We start from the raw sequence: 13,734 nt of genomic DNA, 5'->3' as shown, positions 1-13,734 counted from the left end.
GTGCCTGCCTTTTAATTTTTTTTTAATTTACCAGACGAGTACCAAGCCTATGATCATCATAGCCTGTCTTATTTTTATTTTTAAGCCTTCATAGAAGTTCTTTCAGATGTTCTGTTAATTTTAAATTCTTTCTGGCACTTTCTCATATTACTATAAATGAGGCAGACTGTGCTTTTTATAATATCAGTGACATATTTGACATCTGAATAAAATGTGTCAATGGCATTATAAAGCACAATTTGCCTCGTGTATGGTAACATGAGAATGTGCCAAGAAGCATGTGAAATTAACAGAATAAGTGAAAAAACTTCTACAAAAGCTTAAAAGTAAAATATAAGACAGCTGTTGTTGAGCACATGCTCAATACAGGCCTAGTAAAATTAAATAATACATAAAAAGCAAGCAGTCTTGTCTTTGCATATACAAATAAAAATGTCATTTATCAACTATGGGGGCATTAAATAAGCAATGCAACACATTTTTTAACGAAATTAGATTGATTTTATTCAAGATTCCAATACATCATATTACTCCCCACTCTTTACGCTACAATATCCAACTCTTTTTATCTATAATCTCCATTCAGTGTGATGGCCTTACCTGAACTTAATAGGATGGCCTATATGCTCGCACAATACCACTCTACTGGTCGACGTGGAAGCCAACGTCTTGCTCCATCAATAGCCTCTCCATCATCCATATACTGCTTCCCACAGAGTGCATTCTTCATTGGGCCAAACAGGTGGAAGTCAGAAGGAGTGAGATGCGGGCTGTAGAGTGAATGAGGAAGAACAGACCAATGAAGTTTTGTGAGCTGCTCTTGGGCACTGAGACTTGTGAGACCTTCCACTGTCACAGAAAATGAGAAATTCATTTGCATTTTTGTGGGAACGAACATGTTCGATGTCATTTCTTCAATTTCGTGGGGGCAGCACAGCTGTGTGTGGCCAACAGGCATGTGGGACATTGGACAGGTTTGACCTTGTCGTGATGATGACACACGCCTCAGCCAATGACTCATTGTGCTCTTCTTTACTGCCAGGGCTCTGTAGACATTCTGCAAATACATATGAATATCTGCAATGCTTTGGTTTTCCACCAAAAGAAATTCAATCACAGTTCTTTGCTTGAAATGCACCTCTGTTACAGATACCATTTTGAAGGCTATGTAAAGTGCTGCTGCTATCAGAACTTCAGGAAGCTACAAGGGCTGAAGTGGGAATATTCCATGATGTCCAACAACAAATTCCACATCTTTTCAACTGATTTTGGGTTGACAAAAAAATCAAGGTGGGCACCATAGAATGCCATGTAGCATTTGTGTCTGAGACGTTTAACAAGGTCTCAGTCGATTACTGTTAGCTGGAAAAGGAAGCTTTAGCCATAATTCATGGTCTCCCATAATTTCATTAATATCTGTGGGTCAAAAATTTTATCTTGTGACCAATCATGAGCCTCTGACTGCTCTTTTTCATCTAGCAAAAGATGTAACTGATCGTACAGTTCACAAATTGCAATGTTTATCACTACTTCTTTCCAATTGCCAAAATGAAATTTTTTCATCATACACCTCAACGTGCAAACTGTCCCTTACCTAAGGGAAATTATCCAGGTTTTGACACATCTGAGGTTTCTTGTCTCCAAATTAATCATTCTGATTTGCAAGCACAGCAAGCTTTTCCCATTGATTCTTAATGAATCTCACAGACTACTGAACATGTTCAGTTGCTACGATTGCTCAAGTACTATGTTTAGTTGGATTGGCCGCATAATCCAAAATCAGTCGCAGACACAATAGTCGCAAATACCATGTACAATTCAACAGCGTCTCTATTCAGAATGATGTAATTTTATTGCATTCTCCTAAAGAACAAACACTAGTCCTGATTCCATATCTTTGCAACAATGTTTTGAAACTGTTATATAGAGGACACTGGGGAATCATTAGAACTAAGCACTAGCATTAGCATGGCAGGACTGCATTTGGCCCGGGTTCGATTCCGGGCGGGGTCAGGGATTTTCTCTGCCTCGTGATGACTGGGTGTTGTGTGCTGTCCTTAGGTTAGTTAGGTTTAAGTAATTCTAAGTTCTAGGGGACTGATGACCATAGATGTTAAGTCCCATAGTGCTCAGAGCCATTTGAACCATTTTTTTGATTGCATTTGGCTCGGGCTAGATAAAGAAACAGAAAATACGATCACCCACTACCATGTACACACAAATGATCAGGCAACACCGCACAAAGAAGTTTTCAACTGGCTTTCACCTGATGGTGTTTGGCAATGTATACATACTGATTTTGCTGATCTATTTTGGGTCACAAAATGGTTCATTATTGTCAATGCATATGGCAAATATTCTTTTGTTATTCCAATGCATTCGACTACTAGTGCTAGCACTATTAAAGGACTCACTTCTGTCTATTGCTTAGGTGGTTCGTCACAAACAATTGTTTCAGACAATGGTCCACAATTTTCTTCATTGAAATTTCAACATTTTTTTCCAATAAAATGTAATTCAACATAAATGAATGACATCATTCTCTCCTCAATCTAACAATGATACTGAATGTTTCATTCACACTTTCAAGGAAGAGATGACAATATTTCATGCTCCACATTAGAGAGAAAATGCTTTCTTTTTGTTTCTGAGCACCTGTTGCACTATGCCTGCTCATGATTGTTTCACAAGCAGAACTATTACTGGGCCGTTGCCACTGCAGTCTGCTGCATCTCTTCACCCTCGCTATTCTGTTTCTAATGCTACCTCCGCAATGAAGTTTGCATGAAGGATAAAGTCTTCTAATGTATCTCTAACAAGCCTCACAACTGCGAATCAGTGTCTTCACTCAGATGTCTAGCTGTTCTCATACCATGCACGGCACATCAGACACCCATCAATGGCACCAAAACCAATTTCATTTCTATAATTATAGTGATCTTGCAGTAGGTTTTCATTTTTCACACATGCCACCTGCAACTCAACCTGCTGCATTTCTGAGCAGTCCTTGCCAGTGCCTAATGTCCAGGTGCATGGGTCTCCCAACAACTGGTATGCAGATTGCTGCTGCTCGTCTCCCCAGCCACGGCCGCTGCACCCAACACTGTTTGCTGTTATAGCCGTCGTGGGCATCGAGCCTGCACCAGCTGTACAGTCTTCTGCATCCTTAGCAGTGCCAATCCTGCATCCACCTGTGCCATTGGATGGAATTCTGGTTTCTTGGCAGATGTTCCCAGTGGTTCGCAAGATGAACGTTGGCACATGGGTTGACTGGCGCCATTTGTCATCACATCACAGTCAACCCCATCAGCAGCAGCAGGGCATAGGGCTCCATTTCATCACTGCCTGACTGCCTGCACCCTCACTATGAAATGATAGTGTGCAATTTTTAGGGGGGGGGGGGGGGGGGGGGAAGGAGGATTGTGCTATTGATGGCATATTCGTTGATTGTCCCCCAGCACACTGCATCCTGCTCACAGCTAAGCAGGAGATGGCTCTTCTGAATCTCCCACCAGCACGGTGCAAGCGAGCGAGCTCTTCCTTCGCTTGCCATTCCCTGAGGTGTGGTGTCATGCATGTATCTCACACGAGGATGCACAATTGACATGACCTCACTGCATGTGACTGAATGGCCAGAGCATCTTTTTAAAGCAGCTGTACTCAGAGCTTCGCCGCCAGATACAGTGCATCCACAGGGTACTTGACATCTTCAGTACCTTTCCCCTTTGTCAAAATGCACCTGATAACTACGGAATAGGTCACAGTATTTAAAACACCACTCTAATCAGAATTTGACTATTCCTTCTGGCACTTTTTAGAGACGTTGTAGTAATGTTATTGATCGGTACGATGCTAGTGAATCAGAATTCTTCCCTAGTTTGAGCATAGGTATCACTCTGGCTATCTCCATGAGCTCAATATGTTCATACCACATTTTATTTTACATACTGAGTACTATCATTGTCCCTCATATGACAGAAATGATAGCAAATTGTAGAGTAGATATTATCTGGTCTGGGAGCAGCATTTTTAACAAAGGAGAACGCTCTCTGCAGCTCAGTCACTGAGAGGGTGACTACCATCAAGTGTTTGGATGCTCTGTGATAGGCAGCTGTGTAATGGAGGAACTCATTTTGTAGCATCTGTTCCAGAACACAGTTCATAGATATGGAATTGTTACGGTGAGGCATCGAGGGTCTCTTCCAACTCTTCATCTTCTTCCACACACTTGACGTTGTAGTGTCCTTAGTTAAAGAGTAGCAGAGTTTTTTTCGCACTCATCCTCTTCTTATTTTTCAAAAACTCCTTGATTTCCAACTGTATTTTTTGCAGGCTGGTATATTTTTGTTGGGTACTATCTCTCTTATTTTTTCAGTGCTTCACTATGTTTGTTGATGGCTCTCTGACATTTGTCTCCACACCAATAGGATTGGCTCTGTTTGCAATGCAAATTAGCTCCTGTTGAGAAATTGGCCCTATGATGGCCATAGTAATGCACCATGTTACTTTGGAATAGTAGGGGACTAGGATCTTCAGATGTGTGTAATTGTGGAAGGCTCATTTTTAATCTGTCAATATATTTATTTTAGTCAGCTTTCTCAATTTTCCATCTCTGTGCAGTGTAGATCCAGCATGGTTCTTCCACCATAATATGTAAAATCAGAATAAGTGGTAGGTAATTGGAACCTAAACTGTCTACTTTTACTTTCCAGGTGGTTAGTAGTGCCACATGATTCACTGTGAACAATGGGAACTCCAGGATGGAATAATGACAATATTATGAAAAGAATAGTTGCTACTCACCATTTAGCGAAGATCCTGAGTCGCAGATAGGCACAGCAAAAAGACTGTAAAACACAGCAATTGGCCAAACAGGCCTTCTGTTGCTTAGTCTCTCTGCTATAGGAAGTTGAGGCCTCTTGCTTGTCTGTAATGGTGTGAGGTTATTCCTATAGGTATCTGTCATTCAGGAACACTAGGTTTTTGTCTTCTAGGATTGTCATTAATAGCCCATCATTGCAATCATCATACTTGCACCAACATGTTGTGTGATGGGCTTTGAAGTCATCCCACCACAAAATGTGTACAGCCAAACTGTTGCAATAGAGATGTAGTACCAGTATCTGACAGGAGCTTTGGGTAGCCTGTATACAGCCAGTAAATTCAGGTAAGATTCTGAGGTGGTTTGTCCTGTATGTATGTACGGCAGCTGGAGGGAGCTGCACTTGCTGAACATAGTGAGGTGGCAGACAGCCACAGGCACTGGTAATGGAGGAAATACTGCATATTGACTGGTTGTACTGCTGTCATGTTTGCATATTGCCTATTTTTTGATGATGCACGAGCTCCTTGATAACTGAAATTATTGTAAGCCAATCTATGTTTAACTTCTTCTTGTGATAAGTACTGATGCCATGTTTTATCCATGTAATTATAAGCTCCTTAGTAGTGGACACATACAGGAACTGCTCCTTTTAGACATACATTAATGCCGTGTGTACCAACCCTGTGACTGTCTCATGTTTGGCTATTTCATTGCTTCCTACCGTGTCCACAATGCAAACATCTGTAACATGGTAGTCCAGGGAAATTTAAGGCTTCGTTAGGCAACCTGCTCTGTGTATTTTAACATAGCACAGCCTCTGTTGTAACACAAGTATAACTTTGTGTGCTGGTCGAGACTTACTGTCTGCATCCCCTTGTGTGGCCCTCTTATAAAATCTCCTTACCAACACTACTGTCATGTCACACTCAGTTACTACTAGTATCTTCTCCTCTGGCACAGAAGTGTCGATTTGCAACTTGTCCCTTGCACTGTTGTTTATTATGGACTTGGATATGTAGGTTTATAGGTTGTTTGGAGAGATAACTTCACTGCTAATCATGGAATTTGAAGTTGCAGCACTTACAGTCTTGATTTTAAGTATTCCTGCCAGACTATGAACTGTTCAATAAATAGTTTTGTACGTTAATGCCATGTCATCTGGGTTTTCTGCTGAGTGCCGATGGATGTAGGCTACCAATGTTTTTATCTGTTCTCTCCCCAAATACTATAAAAGGACACTGACATGTAGCTCATATAGGTTCAGTGAGCACTCACTATACACTGAGCACACTGTAATACAGTCGGTTGCTGCAGATGGACTGCCATTAGGATGTGTAGGTGAAATGGCCTGTTGAGTATACTTCTGGAGTATCATGTCTTAGTGCCCATGTACAGAAATTAATATGATTCTCATAATCATTTCCATGCAGCTCTTGTGGGAGAAAGATGTGACAGGGATGAAACCTACGTCAATGGAGAATGCATAGGACACTTGCCTCACTCATGCCCCTTTCCCATGCGATTGCATGGGAGCTAATGTGCAGATCAACATCAAAGGCAGCAAGAACATTAATTTCTGTCATCACTTGTCTCCTCCCGTTACGTTGTCTAGGTGTCACACTACCACTTTCACATAGTTTGCTGAAGAGGTTGATAAATAATTGCCAAGATTGTCAACACCTGTTGCGATATCTTACCACATACACCATACAAGAACAAACTGTATCCTTTCTACATTTTCCATACACCATGAGCATGTCAGCTTTTTCTGAACTGACAAATGCCATCGTCCAGTCATGACCTACAGCTTGGACTGTGTATTCAAAGTTTTAAAAATACGATATCTCATAAATGACACACTAGATTCCTGCAACTAACACCACTGACATTCTAATTTATCCTACTTTTAGTTTGTTAATGTCAATGGGCACTGTTCCATTCAAAAAATGTATGTTTGCAGAAAAACACAACTTCTCAGTATTATTATAATCTGTTTATTGGCTAACAATATGAGCCCCTGACTACTAATCCATTCTGTGAAAACCACACTTCTTCAATAGCACTTTCCCCTTCCGCAATATTTGCAGTGCAAAGTTTAGGTGATTCGCCCTGTATGTGGTGTACACCTAAATCTGTAAAAATTATATTCAGACCATATCCCACACAATTTCATTATTCAGGAGCTAACTGTCAATGTGTTGATCACAGAAGTATAGTTAGGTTTCCCTACAATGTAAAATTGAGAAGTTAATAATGAAGGCTCACTGAGAATAGCACAAAGCTCTCAAAACATTTTTGGGTTTATAGAAAAGAAAGGAGTGTTTTCCATAACAGGCAAACTTCATATCCAGTAATCTGTATCTGCAAACATGACCAATGCAAGAGCAGCAAATCCGAATGATGAATACAACTTAAGGAATGACCACTACATTTCAGAAAAACCCAAAGCAGTTATAGTCTTTTGTGCTATTATATCTGTTTAATTCCAATGTTTGACACTACATTTTTATTGCCCTAAATTGTTTGGGCCGCACCACACTCTTCATTAATCAGTTACACCACTAATTATGAATTTGCTTAATTTATCAATTTCAAATGTGACAACTCTACCCTTAACAAATAATCCACAGCATAGGCATACACAATATTTGTGGAATTTTTTTTACTTTATTGCCTAAGTGCTTTGCAAACCAAATTATTGTTTGCACATGTAGCTCATATACACACAAGAATACGTATGACACTGTTTAGTAAACACAAGTCATTCTTGTGATTAATTGCTCCATTAGAGTACATCAACTCGATGTAATATCACCGTCCCGCAATGGGTTGTGGGCAATGAAATTTTCCAAGAGGAGTAAAGGGTATGGAGATTGCTCATGGTTAAAGTCAATATCTCCTGACATGTCAGAACCCTGTTTGGAGGTAGATAGGCGTTACACACAGTAAAATCCATAGCTGTATGTATGTGAATAGTCAAAGTCACTAATGATGTATTGAATGAAACACGATCACTAAAAATGTACTCAAGCTGCAATGTGCCTATCACCTGATGCACCTTTCAGGGTCAACTCTATGAATTGTCAGTGATTGTGTCAGACATGTTTCAGGGAGGTTCCTGAAGGACTATAAATATTTCTGCATAAAAGGAAAGGAGATGTCAGAGCTCCATTAGGTGGTGAAAATGACCATTACATTTCAATCCATCATCGTTGTAGCGGTAGCCAGGAGTAGTGGCAAAGAGGCAAGAAGATGGGTCACATTCAGTCTCTGACTGTACTATTTGTTGTGTAGGGATGCACAATTTCAATGTCTGTAATGAGAGGGGTCATTAGAGGGGGAAGGGGTGGGGGGTCCAGTGCAACTGAAGCCATTAGGTTCATCTTCACCATCAGTTTTTCTTTGTTCCCTTTCTTCTTTTTACTATTGTTCTCCTTGCAGAGTCCTAACTCTGGTTTGGGGTTATTTGATTGTGGATCAGAAAGAGAGGATGAATGACCTGTCCCATGGTCCATAAAGCTCATGTGTCAATGTTGTGTTGGCTACTGTGTTAGGGTTTGGGCACAAAAAGTGCTTATGGCAGAATGTAGCTTCGGTGCAATGAGCACCACTATGAGCGACATTCCTTGCAAGGCCCAAACTACCAGAAAATTTTGAAAAAATTTAAAGCCAAACCTGCTTCTGGGGGCCAATCATACATTAGCTGAAAAAGTGTAATAACAATGTAAAAATGTTTAAGTAAGTAACCTCAGTCAGTGACTGATATAAAAGCCAAATTGTCAATATGGAAGCCATCCCAGAGACCAAGTCAAAGTGAAGATGCAGTCACAGAATAGTATTACATCATAGGAAAGGAAGCAGTACTGCAATGGCTCAAGGTCCTAAGCTCACTATACCAGTACCCTCAAAAGATTTGTAGCCACTTGGGAGATGATAGCCTGAAGGTTAGAGTTTGTACAAAAGAAGGAAGCAGCACTGCAACGGCTTAGGTTCCTTTGTTTGTAAATTAGATACAAAAAAACCTCAGCCACTAGGGGGGAAGCCAAATAGCATTCGCCACTTTGTCTTTCCTGGCTGTATTCAGAGTCAATCATTACTATCTACACACTGACATTCACAAACATCTTTCCAAGTTTAGAGCTGTATTGCTTTTCTGTGCAATATTTGAAATTATATCATCACAAATTAAAAAATTATCCAGAATTTATTTTTCTCTATGGAACACTAACAGAACTCACAACATTACCAAGTTCTGTGCAGCTCATGTTCTAGTAGGCACAATATAAGGCCTCTGTCATACATGTGAAATACCAAATACTTTGTAGATTTTGTATACACATTGAGCATCCAAAAATGTAACACATCTAAGAAGATGTTGGTCCACATTTGGAATGCAAAACAGCTGCATTTAAATGTATAGTAGACATTAAAAATCTGCAGTTTATGGCACAGTGCACACAGAGTTCCTGGAAGACCTTAACAAGAAGGCCAAAATATTGGATCAGAAGATTCTGGCAAGAACAATGCTGTACCAAAACCCAAAAACTGTGACACTGACACTTAATAACATTTACACAGTCCACAGTTTTGATGTCACATTTCATAATGGCATCAAGTCCAAGAGACACCCTGGTGTATGTCCTTTCCTCCACTCCCCCAAGTCAAAATATTACAGTCATCAACCAACATGTGTCCCACAAAGCACATATGGAGCATGTGTTATGGAAGATACTTCATTCCGATAAAGTCACTAACTCAATGAGATTCAAAATAAGGCACAAACTTCTCCTACCAAGTAACTCATTCCCTTTGTTCCAGATTCACAGCATCAGAATTTTTGCATAGCAAATACTTCAATTTGTACTCACAGTTGAGTGTACAATTACAGACTGAATTGGGAATGACTTTTCAATCTGCAATAGAGAATAGACTGATTTGAAACTTCTTGGCAAAATACAACTATGTGCCAGACCAGGACTCAAACCTGGGATCTTTGAAAAATTATATATTGGTATGCTTAAGACATCTTGCAAATGTTTTTGAATGAATCTGGGAGAAGTGGATCTTGTTCTCCCTCTTGTAGCATAAAAGCAGTGCTAAACCGAAGCATTTCTGAAAAATTCTGAATTTGAGCTGTGTCGTAGCACCCCTACCACAAAGATCAGTGATTACATTACCTTTCCACTTCAAGTTTTAAGAAATGGCTGCATTCTAAAATGAACTCTCCATGGAAGGACGGTGCTGTGAACCATTCATACAGTAAGTTGTGACAAATTGCAAGTCAATAGGTACTGGAATGTCCTTTCAAAAGATTTGGAATAAGGTTGGGGGGGGGGGGGGGGGGGGAATTACAGGAATACCATCACATAAACTCCATCTCAAGTATTTGATACTAAATCTTTTCAAATCCAACAGCAGAAATGTAATAACTATACAACAACATGCAACAACAGAAGCAAGCACTATTTTTAATTAAAAGGATATTTCATTATTGATAACTTTCTCCACTTACTGTGTTCGTTCCCCATTCCTCCAGACAACATCTTCTCGCAGCAGTCCTTGGAAGACAAATGAGCAAGGCAACGAGCAATTGGAGTACAAGCTGTAGTGTATTCACTTAATAAATAGCACTTCATCAGAAGTGGCCAAAGAGTTCCTTCCACTTCAGATACAGTTGTAGTAAGCAGATACAATGTACTGGCACATGTATGCGAGAGATCTTCCAAAACATTTTCTGAATCTGTGTAATTTGCAGCCTGCTGCAGAGATTAATACATCACAAAGCTTCAGTACAACCAAAAACTACAGGTATGAAAAACAGTATAAATTAGCAGTTACTATACTTACATCAGTGGAAGACGAACGGCTGTTCCTAACAATATATTCAATAAATTCCATTCCAGTTTCTCCATTAAGATGTCCCTTATATGCCAGTGCAACAATTGTTTTCAGTACTGCCTTTTTAACCTGAAGTGGAATTAGAAGAATTTTTATAGTGAACTATATCTGTTTGTTTTTAAACAAAGCATATTTCTGCTGTGTATGAGCTATTATTTGCTTTTTGTTAGTAATTATATGTTACTTATACATTTTCATCTGCTGTAGATATGAACTATTCTTTGACATGAAGTAGACTTTATTGATGTGCAGTATTATTTCAAAGATACTAGAATGCTGTAAGATGATGATTGTGATGACGATGATGACGATGATGATGCCGATGTCGACATCAATGACAATGTTGATGGCGATGACGATTTTAGGTGAGAGGCACTCAGGCACCCAACAATCACAGTCATTAGCACCATGCCAATCTCAAGGGTGGAGCCGAAGGCTGTCCCCCCATGCGGAGCAGTTTTTAATGTATTGAAGTCTGCCTCCCTTCCCTGCCAATTTAGGAATGAGGCCTGACAGTTCATAAAATGTCACCACTCTCGTAACACTAGAATCAGTATTGGTGAGGATGGTGGGCACATCTGCATCAAAACTGAGTGCTGCCCTGACATCAGTATATAAGACACGTGTTGCCAAAATATGCTGAACTGAAAGCAACACACTACAAGACCCACAGAGTGGTGGATCTTCCCACCAGAGGAGGAAGCCATGTGTTAAAGGGCTATGTCCAATGCAGCGCCTGGTAAGAATAACCTCCCACCAGAGGAGGAAGCCATGTGTTAAAGGGCTATGTCCAATGCACCGCCTGGTAAGAATAACCTCCTTCCAGTGGTGAGGCTGACAAAGTCCGTCTTGCCTGTGTGGTCGATTTGAGTGACCACAGTTTGTTTTCTGTAACCTTCAAACATTCAGTCTCCCATGAGATGATGGCTTGCATTAGGATGGGGAATTGACAGACAAAACCATCCTGACATGCCTCCTCGGTGCCTTTGGCGGACATGTCAATTCCCTGTGTCCCGATATGGCCAAGTACCCAGCAAAAAATTCACCTCCTTGCCATGGTGTTGGAACTACTGTAAGCAGTCATGGATGCACTGAATCAATGCATTTGATGAAGTGCTTTTGGTGCATTAAGCGAGTTGGAACAGACAAGAAACTATGCACAGTGATGTCTGTGAATCCTCTCCAGTGCCATCATAATGCCACACAACTCCAAATCATAATTTGTAAACTGTTCCGGAAGATGTACTTTGAAAACCCTATCATGGAAAACAGTGGGACAATCAAGGACATTCTCTTGCTGGGATCCACCTGTATAACCAATGAAAAAACTGTGGTCCATACTTAAAATGGAAGAAAATAAATTTGTAAAAACGTAAACTGGAGTACAAGTTTTCTTGTACCACGTCCAGCCTAAAATCGCTTTGGGCCTCTGAAGACAACAAGGCGGCAACGCATTCCATCCCTGGCTGCGTATTCGGAGGTCTGGTAGATCCAGGTCCTTGAGACAGTCAGTAGCATGTTTCCCGATGGCTTGGTCGCATGGGGTTGATTCCTGAAAAGCCATTCAAAGCTGCACTAAATGCCAATGACTGAGAGGTCGCCGAGTTTTCAGTGCCGTCAAGCATAAAGGATATGCCGCCAAATCCAAAGTGGTGGTTCACCAGCCTCTGCACATAGACTCTGAACTGGGCTGGTTCAAAGGGCTCCAGCTGATATCTATATCCCTTCATGGTGGACAGCGTCCAACATCTTGAGGTAGGAAATACAGGCTGATGCATGGACCATGCTGCCATAACCTAAAAGTGACTGAACAAGTGCCCTATAAAACTGCAAATGGCGAGACCTGTCTGTTTCCCATGCTTTTCCACTAAGGCATTTCAAAATATTCAATGACTGAAGGCCTTTTCTTTGTAGATCTTTGCTGTGTGGGAGCCAAGTTAATTTCAAGTCAAGTAATAAACCCAGAAAGCACACAGTTTCCTTAAAACATAAAATATCATCCTCCTTTGTAGACAATGGTTGGTCAAAACTTCGACATGCATGGTTAAAATTGATTCGTCGTCTTCTCTGTTGAGAATCGTAATCTAGTGTTCTTCGCCCAGGTTCCCCACCTCCTGATGGTCAGCCGTAGCTGCCTCGTCATCACTGTAATATCAGAGGAAGAGTAGAAAACTGCGAAGCCATCCGCAAACAGATTTGACAGAGCTTCTCACTGTGGAGGAAATGCCACTGATGGCGATGGCAAACAATGTGACACTGAATACACTGTCTTGGGGAACCCCTTTCTCTTGAACACAGCAGTCAGAAAAGGAATGAGCAACATGATATCCAAAGTGCCTGTCCTCCAGGAAGGATTGGATAAGAAGTGGCAGACATCCATGTAGTCCCCATGGTGAAGAATGTTGTACCTCCAAGTGGTGTCATATGCTTTTTGAGGTCAACAATCACACAAACCAAATGGTTTTGGCATAAGGATGGCTCGTGTACCACCGTTTCCAGAAGAATTAAATTGTCAAGGGTGGAATGGTAGCATCTGAAACAACACTGGGAGCAGCTCAGGTGACTTCATGATTCAAACAGCCAGAAAAGGTGGTGGTTGACCATGCATTCAAGGGTCTTACCCATACAACTGGTAAGGGCTACACTCTAGTAACTATTAGGTGTGTTACGGTCCTTCCATGGTTTCCCTAATAGAATTAATATTGCCTCCTTCCAAGTCATGGGGTACTCTCCTTCAAACCAGATCTGACTGAAAGGAGAGGTGCTGTCCTTTCGCTTCAGGGCATAGATGATGGAGCATGGCAAAATGAATTTCATTAGGTCCTGGAACACTGTCTCTGGCCATGGGCAGAGCTGATTACACATGGACAATGGAAGGTTGTAGAATTTCTCATTATGCGAGAAGAAATGGAGCTTGCTCATCTCTGCAGTCCTACGGAACACCTGAAATGCATGAGCTTGTCTGGTTGATGCAGTGACTGTAAAAAAATGTTAGCTGAAACTCGAGCCAT

General features: G+C 40.9%; 1 protein-coding gene across 3 annotated transcripts in view; it reads right to left on the bottom strand.

Annotated features, from left to right (window-relative positions):
• The window catches only part of LOC126457353 (maestro heat-like repeat-containing protein family member 1), a 247,734-nt gene that overhangs the window by 165,721 nt on the left and 68,279 nt on the right, over nucleotides 1–13,734 (bottom strand). For all 3 annotated transcript variants that reach the window (XM_050093582.1, XM_050093583.1, XM_050093584.1), the window contains exons 10-11: nucleotides 10,673–10,792; nucleotides 10,338–10,584 (exon numbers count right to left, since the gene is read on the bottom strand). In XM_050093582.1, coding sequence (XP_049949539.1) covers nucleotides 10,338–10,584; nucleotides 10,673–10,792 — 367 coding nt within the window. The remainder of the gene's footprint in view (nucleotides 1–10,337; nucleotides 10,585–10,672; nucleotides 10,793–13,734) is intronic.

The sequence above is a fragment of the Schistocerca serialis genome, chromosome 2, assembly GCF_023864345.2.
Source record: "Schistocerca serialis cubense isolate TAMUIC-IGC-003099 chromosome 2, iqSchSeri2.2, whole genome shotgun sequence".
Lineage (NCBI taxonomy): Eukaryota > Metazoa > Arthropoda > Insecta > Orthoptera > Acrididae > Schistocerca > Schistocerca serialis.
This window is presented reverse-complemented; position numbering and strand designations above follow the sequence as displayed.